The sequence below is a fragment of the Pezoporus flaviventris genome, unplaced genomic scaffold, assembly GCF_033815535.1.
Source record: "Pezoporus flaviventris isolate CSIRO_AGI_PZ_B2104156 unplaced genomic scaffold, CSIRO_AGI_Pfla_v1 ptg000228l, whole genome shotgun sequence".
In the NCBI taxonomy this organism is placed as follows: Eukaryota; Metazoa; Chordata; class Aves; order Psittaciformes; family Psittacidae; genus Pezoporus; species Pezoporus flaviventris.
Window position 1 is genome coordinate 1,144,717 of NW_026892776.1, and position 18,205 is coordinate 1,162,921.

An 18,205-nucleotide genomic window follows, 5' to 3' on the forward strand; every position below is an offset into this window, starting at 1 on the left:
TGGAGGGGGATACAAAGGATGGGCAAAATACGGAGATCTTTGTGCCCCCATGTACATGTTCACTGCTCTTTCTAGGGGCACCTCAAGTCCACCAGGTCACGAGCAAATAGGACAAACACCAGCAGGCTCTTGTTAATCGGCTCCGGGTAACCCAGCACAGGAGCCCTCCAGCAGCTTACTCTGCCTTAAGAGTTTACTTCACCCAGTTCTCAAGGCAGCTATAATTACACTCGGGCACACAGCTACCAGACACTAACAGAAGGAGACACAACGGGAATCACAAAGCCATCAGCCCAAGATCCTTTCCACTCCTCTTCCTGGCCTTTCGGCAGACGCCTCACACCAAAAACCAGGACACCATGCCGAGAGCGTATCCTCAAAGAGCATTTGCTGTTTCCTAGTAAACCAGCAGCACGAGGCGAACATAAGCTTGCTATTAACAAAGAGCAGAATCTGGGCCATCTGATGTCTTAAACTTCCTTATTAATTCAGCCGGGGCTGGTAAAAGCACAACTCTAAAGCAACGTGTGAATTCGAATAGCCGGCTCCCCGTCTAATCCACTTGCATCACTTTCTACCGCAGTGCAGTGAATTCAACGGCTCTCTTTATAAATTCACTTTCCCCAGAAGTCTCATTAGCCAAATTAATACAATGCATATAGAGCACTTAACCCTTCAAAGAGATCAGTTTTAACAAGAGCCTGGCTTTACCTGGCAGCTGACGCATCCCTCTGACCAATTCAGAAGGCAGAGGGGCAGAGCCAGCACACGAAAAACAACTCGCTGTTACAAAGCAACCACAGAGGAATCATCCCACACCACATCCCACGATACTTCCAAGTCTCCAGAATAAATACATAACGCAAAGGAGACAGGGAACAAGCTGCTGGTGAAACACACAGTGAAATCCAAGTCAAAGCATACCCAAAAAGTGGGAGAGCGCCCAAGCCCTGGAACACGTGCCCAAGCAGCTAACCAGCCCACCAAAACCACCTCCCGCAGGTGGGATGCACGAACAGATCACTCATCTCTTGTTGGCATCAGCCACCCAGCTGAGTTAGAGGTTCAAACATGCCTACTGTTAGTCCACCAAACCCAGACCTTTTGTACACCACTTCAAATTATAGCATAGTCAGAGGTCACGTTACAACAGAACAGGAAATACATTGCAAACATGTGAATTTAACTACAAACATCAACTTCTAGAAGAAAAGGCATGAGTCTCCCCTCCCCGCTCCCCTCATCACCAGCAACATCCACAATTGCTCCCATTTACAACCAACTATTTCATGTAAATGCTGATACCAGCACCCCATAAACACATCATCGCTTGGCTTTCCATATCAACACATACAAATGATGAACAGCATTCTGGGTTAAAGCGGTGTTAATTCAAGCAGTTTATCAAGCCAACATAAGAGCTCTAGCTTGCCAAGTGAAAACCTGGCCATTCACCCACACAGCTTCTTGCTCCGGGTAGGCAGAGAAACCCGCCATCCATCAAAGAACGCCCCAAGCAAACATAGGGGATACACTGAAGAGTTGGTTCCTTCATTCCCATCCCCAGAGAGGATGGAGCAGCACATTATCCAAAGCAAGTATGTTAGTAACAGTCAGTATACTGGAGAACCGAGAGGACAAAAAGGCGAACAACAAAACCATCTTCTTTTACATTACAATTCAGTTCAACCTCTTAAACCCCCTTACCTGTTTTAGGGATTTACACAGCTCTCTGCCCCAGGAACCTTGGAGAGCACAACCATGGCATCCTTTTGGTGAAAGGCACAGCCTAGCAATGGTCCCGCATGGCTGCAGGACAGCACTAGGTTCGTTATCCACAGGAGGTTAAAGTATGTCAAGGCAATCAAGGGCAAGCTTGCATTTCAAGGTGTCTTCATCTGCATGTCACATTAATTCTAACAGACAGCATAACCACGAGAGGTTTCTGAAGCCAACGATGCAGCAGTGTTAGCTTCCTCTTGATAGCTGCGGTTGTCAAACGTGCCCCGAAGTCTCCTGTAGCCAACACGGAGTTGTACTCCTGCACTGGAACAGCCATCCACACCTCAGGAGCCCCCAGTACCAGGAGAATGCAGCAACTACAGCACACAACATTGTCAGGCCGCCTCTTTTCTCCTCTCACCATCTGTACTACACAGGGAGGCGACTGCAAGCCAAAGCCGCAGCCGTACCTGGGGCGCGATCAGGGTGCATGCACATCCGAGGCGTGTGGAACCGTTTGCTTCAAAACCGGTCAAAATAAGGCACTGAGACACCAACGCAAAGGTTTTTAAATTACCGACTCTAGCTCTCAGGAACTCTTCATCCATTCAGCACTAAACCCATCACTGCATAACTGTTGAAGAGCCCCAGGAGACGGAGGAGCGCCTCGCGCGTGTCAGGAAAGGCTTTTATTTAACATCATTTAAACACTTTTTTAAGGACTCATTTCTCTTTTTCTTTTGGCATTTTTGGTGCAAAACGTTTTGGTTTTTTTAACGTGCAAGGCTTTTTTTTTTTTTTTCCTCTTCAAACTTAAAAACCAAAAAAACAACAACAAAAAAAAACAACCAAAAACAACCAAAAAAAGACAGAATCAAAACTAAAGCCAAACGTGGTGGGTGAACAAAAGAAATCACAAACTTAAAATTCAGCAACTCCAGCTCTTCGAACCAGCGAAGCCCCAGACTTGGCCACCGTTCTCAGATGCAGGGCGGTGCTTCCCTGCTTCTTGCATGCCAGCATCAGCACCGCTTCCCCGTCAAGGTGAGGAGTAAAGCAGCAAGTGCCCCCCTTTTTCACTGCCGCCAAAGGGGGGGCCACGGCACGACAATCAACTAGATTCCTTCCGCTCGGGTACACGAGGCTGGTCAAGGCCAAAGCGTCGCTTCTCGCTCAAGACCCACAACTATGAGATCAAGCAGTGAGCAGCAGCAGCAGCACGGAACCCCTCCGCTGCAAACAAAGGGGGTCACAACGTTTGTCGTCAATTCACTTCCAGGCAGAAAAACCAACTTTTCCTCAAAAGAAACAATTTATTTAGAATGAAACAAAATCAGCTCAACTGTGAGCGCATGTTTTGAGTGACAGCTACTTTTAAGCTGTGTGAGCCATAAAAAGGGTATTCCTTTACTTTTCCAGCAATCTTGTGTACACAGCACAAAGCAAAGAGGTCATTTTTTTTTTCCACTTAAAACACGGGCATTGGCATCACAATAGCAGATACACAACTTTTTTTTTTTTTTAAGCTGCCATTTTAGTAAAATGCACAAATACTAAACAGATAAGCTTTCTTCCATCGAGAGGCCCATGTAAATTCCACATAAGCCACAGCTTCTCTTCCCAAAGGTCCATTAGAGCTTGGTATCCCATGCGGTTGTCTTCTGCAGTCCACCAGCTTTTGCTTTGCAGGAGGAAAGAAAATGTTATTTCAATACAAATGTATACAACAGATTTGCTTCTTTTCTTTTTTCCCCTCCCTACATTATACAGATGAATATAAAGAGCTATGAGGCCTTTCTGAATGTTCTACTTGGACTTCAAAAAGCACCAATACCACCCATGGGCACGAAACCTTGAAATGAAGTCACCTAGGTATAGACACAGAACAAGTAGTGCAGGGCTCCTTTTTGCACCAAGGTTAAACTAGGCTTACAGTACTGATGATTATTCAACTTGCAGTAACAGTTAATGGGACACATGAAAATAATTAACCCAGAGAAAAACCAACGGAATTGGGGATAATTCAGTTGGCTTTCCTCAAAAGACCAATTCCTGAAGGCAACTTTGCAACAGAAATAGGAAATGTAGTGTTCCACGTTCCTTTTGTTCTCGTTTTGCTGTGGAATTCTAACAGCAGAAAACTCCAATATGAAAGAAAAGGTTAAATCAAAGACACACCTAATAGATTTCAGAAGTGTTACTATTCAAGTACTATTTCTCAGCCATCATTTTCACACAATCAAAACTGCGGGAAGTTGAATATTCCATGAACCATTCTCCAAACCATACGGTCTGCTTTAAGCCTAATGCAAAACCTCAACCCAGTCGTTCCGTTTATAACTCACTGGAATATGTGTCCTTTGGTGCTATCTGCAGAAAGTACTAAGGGGAGAGACAAAAGGGAAAGAACCCCAAAAGCTCTATTAGTCAAACAGCAAGAACGTCTTCCACTTCAACAGGCACACAGCAGACTCCCCAGGAGCACTGCCCTCAACACTGGTTTGCTTAAAGCCAGGAACTGTGATTTCCCAAGCCATTTTTTTCCCTGAGTCCTCAGAAGTTTTGAGCCTGTCTTCCCAATTTTGAGTCCCTCCTCCCCATTAATACTTTAAGGCCTTTCACTTCAGTTACCATCAACCAGATGGCTCCTCAACCAATGCAAGAAATAGAGCGCTCTCTTCTCCGCTCACCAGGCACCAAAACACTTCAATCCTTTAACATCCTTGTTGATAAAATAAGAGAGAAGGCGAGGTTTGTGAGCCTGGCATGTAACACCCTTCTCTCTACGATGCTATTTGTAACCCAGAAGCCTGAGACCTCTGGAGTTGAGGGTAACATCAGCGTTCACGCCGCAGTCCCAGAGAACAGCAGACTGCACACGAGACGGGAGCAAACAAAGCCACTGGCCGGCAGCCAAGGAAGTTGCATAAAGTTTCCAATGCAAAATAAAACCGCCAGTAATAAAACCTTAAACAAAAGTCTGAGTCATTTGAGGTTCTTTCCCCAAAGCATAAAGCAAAAACTATGAAATGATTCAGGAAAAGGACATCCTTTTTCCACGCTAATTCAACAAACGCATGAAATAGCGGAACAGCAGCTGCACACAACGGTGGAAGAAACACTGAGCTCTCTGCTAAGAGCAACGTAAATGCTGAACACAGTGAGAGAGCTGAAGTCTGCTACATCTGTTTTGCTCTATACACAAGTGGTATTACACTTCTACTTCTGTTCAGCCCTGGCCAAGCCGACGTTTAGTGGACAGTTACTCCAATGGTGCACACTTCAGAGCCTAAGAGAAAAGCACAGCCAACCAAGCTGCACCAGCCTTGATGGCAGCACATCAACTTCAGTGCTGGCGAAACAAAATGTTGCCAGTCAACTAAGTTTGGACACTTAAGAACCCTCAAAGGGTGTTAAAATCCTTGCTTACAAAACAGAGCAGCAACCACAAATCAACCAGATTTAAAGAAGCAGGTACTCCGCAAGGAACCAGAAAACCTGGAGTCAAATACAGCCTCGCCTGGTCCTTCTTACCCTCCAGCACAGCCCAATTTGGACTCATGAAAGGCCGTGGCAGGTACAACCACCTCTATTTTACAAGGAAAAAGGGAAGTGCACCTAGGATGCTCTTTCCAAAAGGGTTCCCATACCGAGTTTGCTTTGACAAGCCATGTTGACCCCAAGTTTTACAGGTTTTAAAAGCAGGTGCCTGCTGCGTATCAGCATAACAAACACTGTCCTCAGCAAGTGTAAATGTTGAACACAAACAACATTAGTGCTTCTTTCATACTTTTTGATTTGGGGCAGGTTTGAATTCCCAGCAGTTCAAGTTTGTTGGCTTTAAAACTCCACGCTTGCAAGCGACTTGGGTCAGATGCAATGAGAAAACCCCCTCAGCACCTCAAGCGAGTTCGCAGCAGTGTTGGTAAGCCGCTGGCACACAACAGGCACCTGCTCGAATTAAAACAGACATTCTTTGCAACAAGTGGTAAGTAAGTTGTATCTTCCAAAACAAATCATTATGCGAGTTACCAGTGTCATTTGGATAGACTCTCATTGTTAATAGTAAGATGAACAGCTGAATTCTGAGACCGATTTACATTCACGCTGAAGGACAAACCAGAAATCCTGGAGTTTACCCTCAAACATTTCAGAGCATTAAATGAGGCTTTTGTGTTTCCATAGAAAAAGAAAAGTAGCTATAAAATCAAAATCTGGTTTCAAGATACGCTGCCACGTGCAAGTTCTCAGTCAGATAAAGGAAACTGAAGCCCACTTAAAGCAAAGCACCCTGTTACGAGTGGTTCAGTAAAGCTTAGCACAGAAATTCATCTTGTGACAGTGAATATCAAGCAAGTACGGTCACACTTCATGTTGTGCCCATAAAATACATTCAAGTTCCTCCTTCATCTGCTATTTGCACCATTCTGCATTTTGAACTCGATTCTCGAGGTGCAAGTTGAAACAGAAAACACAGGGTAGCAGCTACCCAAGGAATACATGAGAGGATGGACTGAGAAAAGCAGCATCACTTTTACACTGCCCAAGTCTCTGAAAACATGGCTAAGTGCAAGGCTACATTCTGGGTTTAAGTGCAAGATTACAATTTGGAGGCCTGTAAATAGATACAGTCAGATTTACACTGCAGTTTGGAAGCCAGCTGCAACATCCCCTCAGTTGTTGAACAAAACAACAGGGATTTAGATCCCTTCTTCATGCCTGTATCAGCAGTGGCCAAGGCAGCTGAAGAAAAGTGCCCAATGAGTTGGGAAAAGCCTAAGGGAAAATGAACTAAGTTCTTTAGAAAACGATAAGCAAAGTTTCCTCCTAGAATCACAGGAATGAGAGCTCAAACCTCAGCATCTTGGAGTATTTTTAATACTTCTCCAAGATGCTAAACCCCATTTTCCTCCAGATGCTTATAAAATGCTAAAACCTCATGTAATGCCCACTGTACTGTACCTGAAAAGTCCCCAGCAGACAGCAGTTCCTTGCTATTAACAAGGAGGTAAAATGTTAATGAGAACTTTCCTGTAATTAACTTCTCACAGAATTAAAACCATCTCTGGAGAGAAGCACACTTGCTCAGAGTTTGCACTCTGGAACCAGACCGTGCTGTACCTGCAACTCTTTGAAAAGGGGGCAAAAAAAGGCAGTAAAACCCAAAAGCCCACGACAGAACTAAAGTTATTTCTTAAAGCACCTCCTTGTTTCTTGCATATGAGAGGAAGCACAAGACATTCATGGTTTGTAACAAAGTCCTCCGCTCTTTACCAACCATTGCCACTGCTACAAACCCAAAGTGCATTTATGGGATACAACAGAACTGAGGGCAATAGGAGGAATACACCTTGTTAAAAAAGCATACTTTCAGTGCATGCATTTGGAGGGGCTGGATGAGATCCTCACACACCCAATAAAGAGGAATTCAATGCTCTGCAGTGTACCCGAGAGCAGGTGCTGCTCCCCTGGAGGACATCAACCCGGAGCCATGCAACTCAAAGGGAAAACCACTCAGGAGCGGGATTGCACGCCCCCCATGGGGCCGCTGGACCTGAGGCCACAATGGAATTTCAAGGACTCCAAAACAAAACCATGACACCAGTCTGTTAGTAAAGATGGGGGGGGGGTTTCCCACTTCAACTGAGTGCTTTAAATCTGGTCTTTTGAGGTTTTGGAACTCTGAGGATGAGCTTTTAAAATACATGAAATGAAAAAAGGACACGAATCGAGATTAAGAAGAGGTGAATTTGGGTCTCTCCACCCCCACTTCTCTCTTTTTCTTTTTTTTTTCTCCTTTTTTTTTTTTTTTTTGTAAATCAAAGCAGGCCGAACCTCCCTGCTGTCCCCACCGCCAGGGGATTCCCAAAGTACCCTATTCTTGCTATCGGCTATCCAACCTTTCTGGCTTCTAACTTTATAGAAACAAAACACATAGTAACAGAAAAACGGGCAGGGCAAAAAAAAGTCACCTACAAATCAAGATCTAATTTAAAACAACAGCAGGGCTGGCTAAGGCTGTATCCCATAGCACCTGGCACACGCTGGAGGGGCCTGTGTGGAAGAAGAGGCAGGGTTGGGTACAGAGAACACGAGGGCCTTAGGATGCCCCACGGACAATGATCATGACCAGATAGTCGTCCTCTGATTTGGCCAGCGCCTTGGCCGTGGAGTCCAGGAATTGCTGGGAGAAATCGCAGGGTGGAAAAGCGTGCAGGACCCCGCTGTTCTCCTTGTCTTTGTTACCCCCCACAGGGAGGCTGATCACCCCAGCAGCCTGCTTTTGCTTTAGATAGGACACCAGATTCCTGAGTGGCCTCTGGGTGGAGGTGGTGGCAGCCTCGCTAGCTCCGGCTGCAGAGCGGCTGTCTGATGCGCCAGGCACAGCCAAAAGGATGGCGTAGCCGTTGGGACCCGCCACTTTGATGCGGCGATTGACCTCGTCCAGCTTGGGCTGGTCCAGGCGAAGACGTTGGGTGATCTTGAGCTGAGCCACTTTCCCACCAGTCGCTCCCTCCACGAGGAGGCTGCTGGCAACACCGAGGTCCCCCTGAAGCAGATGCATGTTGGACGGGAAGTTGCTGTTCTTCAGCAGGAGCATCCCCTGCCAAGCCAAGCACAGCTTAGGGGCTCCCCCGGCTTGCGCCGCCCCGTCCTGCTGCTGTTTCTGAGGAGGAGGTTTGAGGCGGGAGCCTCCACCACCTCCTTCCGTAGCACGTTCATCCTTTTTGGCTGGACTTTTGCACTCCTGCGCGGCGGCTGCCGCGGAAGCGCGATGTTTCCGCTCCCGTTCGGCGGAATTCTTGCGGTCGCGCTTTTCGTTCTGCCCCCGCTCCAGGCTGCCCCTGCGAGATTCCCGGACAGGAGAAGGCCGCTCCAAGAGGAGCAAGCGAGAGGAGGAGCGCTCGGGGTCGCTACTGTAACGCTCCCTCCCTCCAAGGAGCTCGGGGCTGCGGTCCGGAGGGGAGGTTGTGGTTAAACAGTGACGCTTACGGGAGGAAGAAGAGCGCTCGCTGTCTGGAGAGCGGTCCAAGTGCCGGCCTCCATCCTCCGCCAGTCTCCGTTTCCTAGGCTGATCCCTACTACTACTGCCCAACTCCCTCTCCCCTCGGTCCCGCTCCAAGGACCAACCATCCCGGCGGCGCTCCAGGCTTTCCAGTGGGTCATAGGCAGCTGCCCGATTACTCCTATCCCGTACAGGGGGTGGAGGGGCCACCCACTCTGTCTCGGGATAAAGGTCTCTGTCACGGTCTCTATAGAGTAATGGTGGCGTCCTGTCCCGGGCCCCCCGAAGAGGATCAGGTGGGGCTCCCCGGTGAGCCCCAAAAGCAGCCGCCTCCGCCACGAGCTCGTAATGAGCGGGAGGTGGCAAGGGCAGAGGCTGCAGGTAGGGCTGCTGGTACCGATGCTCGGTGTCGGCAAAGTCTACGCGGAGCCGGCGATCCGGCCCACCCAAAGGAAAACCACGCATGTGGGTGCACGCAGCCTGCGCCGCGTCCAGGCTCTCATACTGGATATAAGCCCAAGAATCACCTTTGCGGTAATCAATAGTGCGAATGGTGCCAAACCGATCAAACTCCCTGGCCAGGGCAGCAAGGGGCACCCAAGGCCCAAGGCCACCCACCCAGAGCCTGGTGGTCGGAGTGGCTTTACCATACCCAATCTTGATGGGGTTGCGGAGAAGCACCTTTCCTGACATGGCCAACTTGGCCCGGTGCGCCATGTCCAGGTTTTCAAACTTAAGAAACCCATAGGTGCTGGTCTGCCCACGCCCCGGCCTTTTGATGTCCACCTCCGTGATGACCCCAAAGCGATCAAAAGCTCGGCGTAAATCGGACTCGCTCACGGTGATGTCCAGGTTGCCCAGGAACAAGGTGCGGTTGGCTCGCTGGTCGTCCTCGGGGCTGATCTCCTCCTCGCCAGCAGCTCCAGCACCACCTCCTCCGCCACGGAAGCCCCCGGCAGCCGCCACACCAGCCACCCGCTCCAGCCCATAGGCCGGCCGCACTCGTGCTTCATAGAAACCCCCGTAGTCCCTCTCCCTCTCCAGCTCCCTGGGCAGAGGGGGCGGAGGAGGCAAACGGCCCAGGGCGAGCTGCTGCAGCCGGTAGTCTCGATAACCCAGGGCCCCGCCGCTCCCCGCGGGGGACAGCGCCCGCTGCGTCGCCCCGGCCGGAGGGTGCCGCACGGCCGCTGCCGCCGCCGCCGCCGCCACCCCTACGGCTGCCGTGCCATAGGGAGACTCCTTCTCCAGCAGGGCCGGGGAGCGGCTGCCGCGGCGCCGGCTGCTCCCCGCGCCGCTCCCCACGTAGACGGCTTCGATTTTGAGCGGGCGGTCGTAGAGCACGAGGCGGCCGCGGGCGTGTTTGGCTGCGCGGGCGTCCTCGGGCCGGCGGAAGTTCACGAAGGCCACGCGCTCGTCGGCGGCGCCGGTGCCGGGCGGGAGGCGGCTGATTTTGACGCTCACGTCGCCGAAGCGCTTGAACTCGTGGAAGAGCCCGTCCTCCACCGCCTCGTCGCTCAGCGCCGAGCCCAGCTCGCTGATCTTCAGCGTCTTGTACTCGCCGCCGCCCGACTCGGAGGAGGAGGAGGACGGGGCCGCTGCCGGAGCGCGGGACTCACCCCCTCCGCCGCGGCTGCTGCTGCTGCGCGACGCCTCCGCCGCTTTCCCGCTGCCGTAGCCATGCCGGCTGCCCCCGCCGCCCGCCGCCGCCGTCCCGGTCTCGTACTCGCGGCTGCCGGCGCGCCCGGCCTTGTCCGCGTGCGGGGCCCGCCGGCTGCTCCCGCTGTTGCTGTCGTTGGAGGCCGCCGGTGCCGCCGCTTTGCCGCCGCTGCCGTTGGAGCCGCCGGAGCCGCTCGGTTTCTTGCTGCTCCGCTCGCCCCGCGCCGACGAGGAGGAGGAGGCCGAGTCCTCGCCGCCGCCGCCCCGCGAACGCTTGGCTTTAGCCGGCGAGCGCTCCTTGCCCTTCATGGCGGCGGGCGGCGGGGCCCCGGCCCTGCTCCCGCCGGCGGCCTCACCGACTGACTGACCGCCGCGCTCACGCACCCGCCGCCATCTTGGAAGCCGCGGCCGCAGCGGGCCCCGCCCACCCCGCCACCCATTGGTCTCTCGGCGGCAGCCCGCCGTTCTCATTGGCCAACGAGAGCGAAGCCCCGCCCATCCCCTCGCTCCGCCCTCTCCGATTGGCTCAGCGCTCTGTCTTTCCCCCGGCCGGCCTCGCGCGCCCTAGGAGGGGGGCGGGAAAAGCCCGCCCTCACACTCCTCCCCGCCCCGCTTGCTCATTGGGCAGTTAGAAAGGGCGCGGCCTTCTGATTGGGGAGTTTTGGCTGCCAATCATAGCGTTAAGACCGTGGGAGGACTTTTCCTGCTCATTGGCTATTGGGCCGAACTTATTTCCTCCTTCTGATTGGCTCTCTTACCTGTCTGTTGTCATAGCCGCGCTGCGGCCCCGCCCCGCCCTTCCCCATTGGCCCGCTCACTTAGAAGCGGGTTCCCGTCGTCCCTCTCAAACTCTCGCGAGCCTCTCTATCCCCGCCCCTCTCCTCATTGGTCAGCTCTCCGCTCCCCCCTAGGCGGCTCTGGTTGGCTGAAACCCACGCCGCTCCCAAGCCCCGCCCTTCGCTTATCATTGGGCCAGAAAAATCTCCCCAGGCATCTCATTGGATGCGGTCAGTCACTTGGGGATAGGGTAAAGCTGCTATCAGTCACGCTTGTTCTCACTCTGATTGGTCAGTGCTGGGAAGAGGGCGGTTCCCCGGTAGAGCTCGCTGTGTGGCGGGGGCGCCTGGCTCAGACGGCGCCGTGGTGCGGCGCGGAGCGGAGGGGGTTGGCGCTGTCCGCCCGTCCCCTCAGGCCGCGGCGTTGAGCCCGGCCGCGGAGCAAACGCTACCGGAGCTGCTGCGGGAGCCCCGGGGCTCGGTGTGGGTGTGGGAGCCGGGGGAGGAGGAGCAGGGTGCAGCCTCGATGGAGCTGCCTCTGTCCAGGCGCTCAGACCATTCGCAGCGATCCCCGTTATAACAGAACATACGTTCCACTGATCCGTGCCCGGGCTCACTCGGGAGCTGCGGCTCCGGAGGAGGTGAGGGGTGGGAAAGGGCAGGTTTGGTTTCAGCCTTCTGAAAACACCCATAAATCATGAGCAATCCCCTCAAATTCATCAGTCCCCCCCTCCCCAAACCCCAGTGCCCCACCTCCAGGGCTGAGCTGCGGACCTACCCCTGTGCTCTGCATCAGAACGCAGCGATGATCACCCCTGTGACGGTGCGGAGGCGCTGGCCCAGGGTGCCCCGAGAAGCTGTGGCTGCCCCATCCCTGGCAGTGCTCAAGGCCAGGTTGGACACAGGGGCTTGGAGCAAGCTGCTCCAGTGGAAGGGGTCCCTGCCCGTGGGACTAGATGAGCTTTATGGTCCCTTCCATCCCAAACCAGGCTGGGGTTCTGTGATCTATGAACTCCAGCAGTACCTGAGGAGGAAAACACAGCCCTGCAGCCGCGCTGCAGCAGAACCTCATTTATCCAGCGATGCTCCAGCCCCCAGGAGCCCTGTTTTATAATCACAGCCTAAGTGGTTTGAAGTGCATGGAGGAGAAAGCGCAATGTTCCCTTGCTATGCCTCGGAGAGAAATGTCCTCGCGCCTCTGTGTCACCCCATGGAAACAAGATCGCTCCCCAGGACCGGCTCAGTCCAACACAGGGAGAACTGAATCTGATTTGGTTTTAATAGCAGTCCATTAGACTGCATTTCTGCCTGTCATATCATCTGCTGCTGACAGCGACGGCACAGAGGCTCCTGAAGCTGTGGGTGGCTTTTCAGTGGTGGGTAAATAGCTGGTGGCTAAATATAGAGCTGGGAGTGATAGAAATTGTGTTTGAAATCCATATTGAGCTTCTGAAAATGAGAGCCTCCTACGTAACAGCGCTGAGTTAACCCCATGGGTGTAACAGAGATGGACCCGCGATGACACGGGTGCTGTGGAGATGATTATCATCAGGTATATGGAAGACAGAAACAATGAGGTGGATGTGGGTCAGAGAAGCTTATCATAGCCTTGGAATGGTTTGGGTTGGAAGGGGCCATAAGCTCATCCAGTTCCACCCCCTGCCATGGGCAGGGGCACCTTCCACTAGAGCAAGAGCCTTATTTTGCCGCGTTTCAGCTTCATCTCTGAGGTTACATCCGATAAAACCTGGCAGAGCTCCAGTGCCTCGGGAGGAAATGCATCACTTGTAAAGAGCTACTGATAGAGACCAAGGTCCTCAAACCGCTTCCTTGTGGTGCCTGGGGTTGGTTGGGAGCAAAAGACAGGCATTGGAATTCCTCAGCTGATGAGTCACGGAGCAAAAGACACCTTGGGGGAGCGCTGGGGCACATCCCTGCAGGGACAGTGTCCTGACAGGCACTTCATCTGATTCCAAGCCTCCCGACCCGCTCCTTCCAAGGGGAGGCTCTTCTCCTTCTGGCTTTTTGCACCTCTGCATCAGGCAGCATCGATGTGGATCTCTGCAGTGCCTTGGGTTGGGGGCACTCGCAGTTTGGAGCAGGCTGTGGCACTGGGAAAAGGCAACACAGCACCAGAGAGGGTCGTGCTTTGCCAGAGAAGGCCTGGAGTAAGCAGGAATCTCCCCCCCCCCCCCCCCCCCCCCCAGGCCCAGGCTGGATAAAGAGCGCTCTGTCTGCACTTATATGTATGTGTATGAATAATTAAGGTGCCAACTGGCCCTTGAGCCCCTGGCCTAGATATACACATCTAATTACATTTGGTGGCCATGGGAGTTGGGCACCCCGGTCCCTCTGCGGAGCTGGGCTCATCCGGGAGGATACTTGTGTTGTGTTGCAGAACCAAAGAAAGCTGCTGGTTTCCTGCAAAAAAAGGATTCTCGGGGTGGTGGTGGGGGGTAACTGTGCATCTGCCTTGCAAATCCCTGCTGGAGATGAGGGAAGAGGGACTCTTCATCAGGGACTGCAGTGATAGGACAAGGGGTGATGGGTTCAGACTGAAACAGGGGAAGTTCAGGTTGGATCTAAGGCAGAAGCTCTTCCCTGTGAGGGTGCTGAGGCGCTGGCACAGGGTGCCCAGAGAAGCTGTGGCTGCCCCATCCCTGGCAGTGTTCAAGGCCAGGTTGGACACAGGGGCTTGGAGCAAGCTGCTCTATGGAAGGGGTCCCTGCCCGTGGCAGGGGCTGGAGCTGGAGGAGCTTTAAGGCCCCTTCCAATCCAAACCATTCTGGGATTCTATGATCGCAGAGGAACAGGTCAATGATGGAGGAGGAGAAGCTCCCTGGCAGGATCCCAAAGCCCATCAACACAGGCAGGTTTGAGAGCATCTCAGCTGGGGAGGGACTTGCTTGGTTGCAGCTCTGCATTCAGGCGAGCTGCCTTTCTTCCTGGAGCGGTGCTTGTCTCCTAGCTGCCCATTAGAGACGCTGGAATACATTAGCTTCACTCAGGCGAGGCCACAAGAGCCCTCCCGGGACGGGAGCTGCCAGCCCAGACGTGAGCTCTCGCACACTCTGACCCGGGGGGGGGAAGGCAAAAGCGCTTCTCCTGCTGACCCCCACAGCAGCGCAGCCCTCGCCTTTGCCACCAGGATCAAGAAACCCAACTGGAGAGCACCCACCCTGCGGGGTGAGGTTTGGCAGCCGACCAGGGGCAGCTCGAGGGGAGCCAGCACAGAGCAGATTCCTTCCTGCAGCCGGGAAAGCAGCATCCAGCACTCGCAGGCAGCGAGATGGGGTCATGTTCAAGCCTCTTCCCCCTCCCCTCTGTGCCTCTGCTGGTGTTAACCACTGCCTAAACCAGGCTCCCTTTGCTCCAAGGACTTTGGGGACGGCTTTTGCAGCGGTTCCCCGAGCAGGGTGATCCCTGCGCCCCATCGGCCTCCTGGAGCATCCTCACAAGGAGCAGCCCCAGGCCCCCCCGGTGCTCCCCATCCTCCTGCCACGGGCATCGCAGCACCACGTCCCGGGGCTCTCCTCGCTCCGTGCCCGTCCCGCTGCCGGCAGAGGGCAACTGCAGCTCAGGAATGGGCTCCGGCCCCACGCTGCGGCTTCCACCCGAGAGTCAGAGATAAACGGAGAGGCAAGAATAAACCCCCGAGGTACAGAGGGAAATGGCCCTGCTCAGCACACGGATGTTCCTACAGGATGTAGGCACCTGGTTCTGGATGCCCGTCCCTGGTCCCTCGTGGCAGGGCTCCTCCTGCAGGGATGCAGCCCGAGGGAGCCAAGCAGAGCCCTGCGGAGCTGTGTATATCCATGGGCTTCAGGTGGTTTGGCTCGCGTCACCTCCAGTCCATCTGCAAGCTGGTTCCTTTGCCTTCCAATCACTGCCTGTGCTCAGAGGAGCCCAGTTTTGCTTCCTACTGCACAAGGGAAGGGAGAGGCTGGGCAGGAGCTGGTGAGAGCCCAGTGCTCACACAGGGGACCAAGGAGATGGCACCTTGCACCTCTCTTCTGCCCCTGAAAGGATCTGAACCTTGTTTCCCACCATCCCACGTCTCCCTTTAGTCCTCAGGGTGGTGGTTGTCACATCTCGCAGCTCTTCCCTGTGCCGTGCTCCAGCAGCAGTGGGAGCAGAGAGTGTCCCACCGAACAGCACAGCCTCTCCTGGCCCCTCAGGGCATCTTCACCTGCAGCCCTAGGGGAGCAGAGACCAAGTCTTCACGACATCTTCCCTCCCTCCCAGCTGCTTCCCAAGTGACAAAGGTGTTGTGCTGAAATGCGAGGAGCCCAGAAGGTGCCTGGAGGACTCACGTGCCGACCACAAAACGCCCTGGTTTTTCCCTAGTTACCCCCTTCCCACCCCACCATCCCTGCCATGCCCAGGCAGCCCAACACTACTTTCTTTTCCCTGTCACCCGTGAGCGATCTCCCACCTCCTACCCAGCTCCAGTGCCTGTTTCCCCACACTGGGGGTTTTCAGAGGGGGTTTTCTGTGCCAGGTAGACTGCGATGGACGATGCCCCCACCAAGCACCAAATGCCCACCAGCGCATCCCAGGTACTCCAGCACAGGTTCATCACGTCTTCGTGCTACTAAGCAGGAGGGAAAGATGGCAATTAAACTACACCATAGGCTGACAGCTCCATTTGTCACCTCGAGGGGAGCAGCTACAACCTGGGCAGGGTGGAAACTCAGGCAGGAGACAATCAATAAAGCCCGCAGGTCTGTAAGGAGACACCCGTCAACCTTCGTTCGGGGCTCCAAAGTCAAAACCCCACCTGACTTTGCCATCAGAGCAGTCCTGGACCAGAGGAAGGAACGTGCGAGCTGAACTCCCTCGACGTCTTGGGTTTCCAACTGATAGCTCTGGGCAAGGCTTTGCTGCTCAAGGAGACCCTTGTCCGCAGTGTAACGGGATGCTCCACACCAAGGGGTGGTGAATAATTCATGGGCTCTGGCTGATCATGAAGCTCCTGGGGTAGAGCTGGGACTGAGCAGTGAGAGCTGCTCTCCAGAGGGGTCTTTAGCTCCTAGGAACAAGGGGATCTTCTTGCTTCTAAAGGACTGAGAGCTGGGAAACACTTTGGGATCTCAATGCCAATGGACCAGCTGGTGTGAGGGACATAGAGCTGCTCCTGGCTCCTTCACACACAGCAGCATCACTGTGGTGGCTTCATGCTCTTCTTCCTGTGGAACCAAACCTGCCACTCATGTCCCCTCATGGGCACTGTGTTACAGATGGAATTCTGTGCCTCTCTATCCCTCTGTCTGGTGCATCAGCAGTTCACTTCCAGAAGAGCTGGGCTCAGTCCAACACCTCCTTGTTGGCTCCCAGCCTTCATGGGGACAAGGACCCAAGCTGGGCTGTCCTCACCCGGGCGGAGGGACCAGGGCAGGTTACTCCCAAAGGAGGAAAACCAACTGGACAGGGTGGAGGCAGCACAAAGCTGCTGCACGCAGGCTGGTGAGAACCCATCAGAGGGTTGCATTGCCAGCCCTGCTCCATCAGCAGGAGCCTGGATTTGGGCTGTTGATGGAAAAGAACCTTGGTTGAGAGACCCAAAAGGCTCAACGCCTGGCTTCATGCAGTGCGGGTGCAGCTGATGGGCACAGGAGGGTGGTTGAGAGGAACCTCATCTCCATCCCGCAAGCCTCCTTTCCCTCTAAGCTGTGCTAGATGCCGTGGGTCTTTATCAAGAACCACTCTGCACATTTGGTGCCTGGAGCTCCCTCAAGCATGGACCATGAATCCTGACTGAAGATGTATTTAAGGGAGGCATGGGGATATTTTTAAATGACCCCTGGAGCTATTTCTGCTTCATTTCCCTCACTTTTCTTCCGTTGTCTCTCCCTGATCTTCTCCTCCGCAGAGGACGGGAGCTCATTTTCATCTTCCCTGTCTGGTTGATGGGTGCCTGACTGGCTGAGGACAAAAACCAGCCCAAAAAAGAGCAGCCACAGCTGAGAATAGCAGCTGGGGGCAAAGCACATCAGGGTCCATCCCGCTTATCATTATTACGCTGCTCATCACCGGCCAAGAGCAACCAGGGTGGAATATTCCCATCTGTAGCCCTACCCAGGCACCCAGTGGAGCTTTTGGCCCCTCTGGAGTCTTACACTAGATTCAGCTTGCATGGTCAGGGTGGGATGTGCTCACAGTGCTGATGCTTTAGGCCAACCTGCTCAAAAGCAAAGACACATCCCTGCTGCAGCCAGCTTGCCGCGAGCAAACAGTGGGGCCACCCATAGCCCAAACCCCAATTTACCTTCCACCCTGGGCCAAACCACTTCACTGCTTCACATCCTCAATTCCCCCCCGTCTGACACATGCAGATAATCACCCATTGCTGGAGGTAACAAGGCCCCTGGTGCCTCCTGGCCGTGAGCCACGCATAGACCCTGCAGATGGAAGGGGTGGTGTTCCTTAGGGGAAGGGACGTGTGTCCATCTGCAATAACGTGGGGTTATTGCACCTCAACACTGCCAGGAGGGAAGGAAAACTGAGTGGAAACCCCAAACCTTTGCTGCTGAGGAGAAACTGCTTTGCTGGGTTAACCCTTTCCTCTCTGCCACCGTCTCCTTCCCCATCCTCTTCCCACTGATGCCCTTGGGATGCCACAGTCGTTCATCTTGGGCTCATTCATCTTCCCAGCCCTTCAGGCTCTGCCCCTCACCCTCACCATCTGTCCCTTAACTCCCAGCTCCATCCCAGCTCCCCCTGCAGCAGATCCCGACTGCTTTGCTTTGGGCATTCCCTAAGGAATGTGGCTGTGGGGATTTTGCCTGGCTCCTTTGGGTGGCCGGAGTGGGGAGCAGCAGGATTGTTTGCAGGCTTGAACAGGAAAGGGAGAAATGCTCCTGTTCCTTCTGTGTGGTGTTCCCATCCCTGCCTTCCCTCAGAAAATACAGACGAGCACTGAGGAAAGCAGGAAATGGGGATCCCAGGGAGATACTGGGTCCCTGCAGAGGTCCCATCTCCCAGGGCACTCCCTCATCCCCAGGGCAGGATTTTAACCTGCATCTGCACCATCCAGGGTATCACT

At 53.8% G+C, this 18,205-nt stretch overlaps 1 protein-coding gene across 1 annotated transcript; it reads right to left on the reverse strand.

The window, feature by feature from the left end:
• Window positions 1-3,015: 3,015 nt before the first annotated feature.
• Window positions 3,016-10,798, reverse strand: RBM15 (RNA binding motif protein 15). Its single transcript, XM_061442534.1, has one exon. It carries the CDS (start codon window positions 10,691-10,693, stop codon window positions 7,823-7,825), a length of 2,871 nt encoding a protein of 956 aa, XP_061298518.1. The 5' UTR covers window positions 10,694-10,798; the 3' UTR covers window positions 3,016-7,822.
• Between the last annotated feature and the right edge of the window lie 7,407 nt (window positions 10,799-18,205).

Excerpts from the sequence above, each read along its gene's own strand:
- RBM15 (XM_061442534.1), bottom strand. The coding sequence starts at position 10,693 with ATGAAGGGCAAGGAGCGCTCGCCGGCTAAAGCCAAGCGTTCGCGGGGC.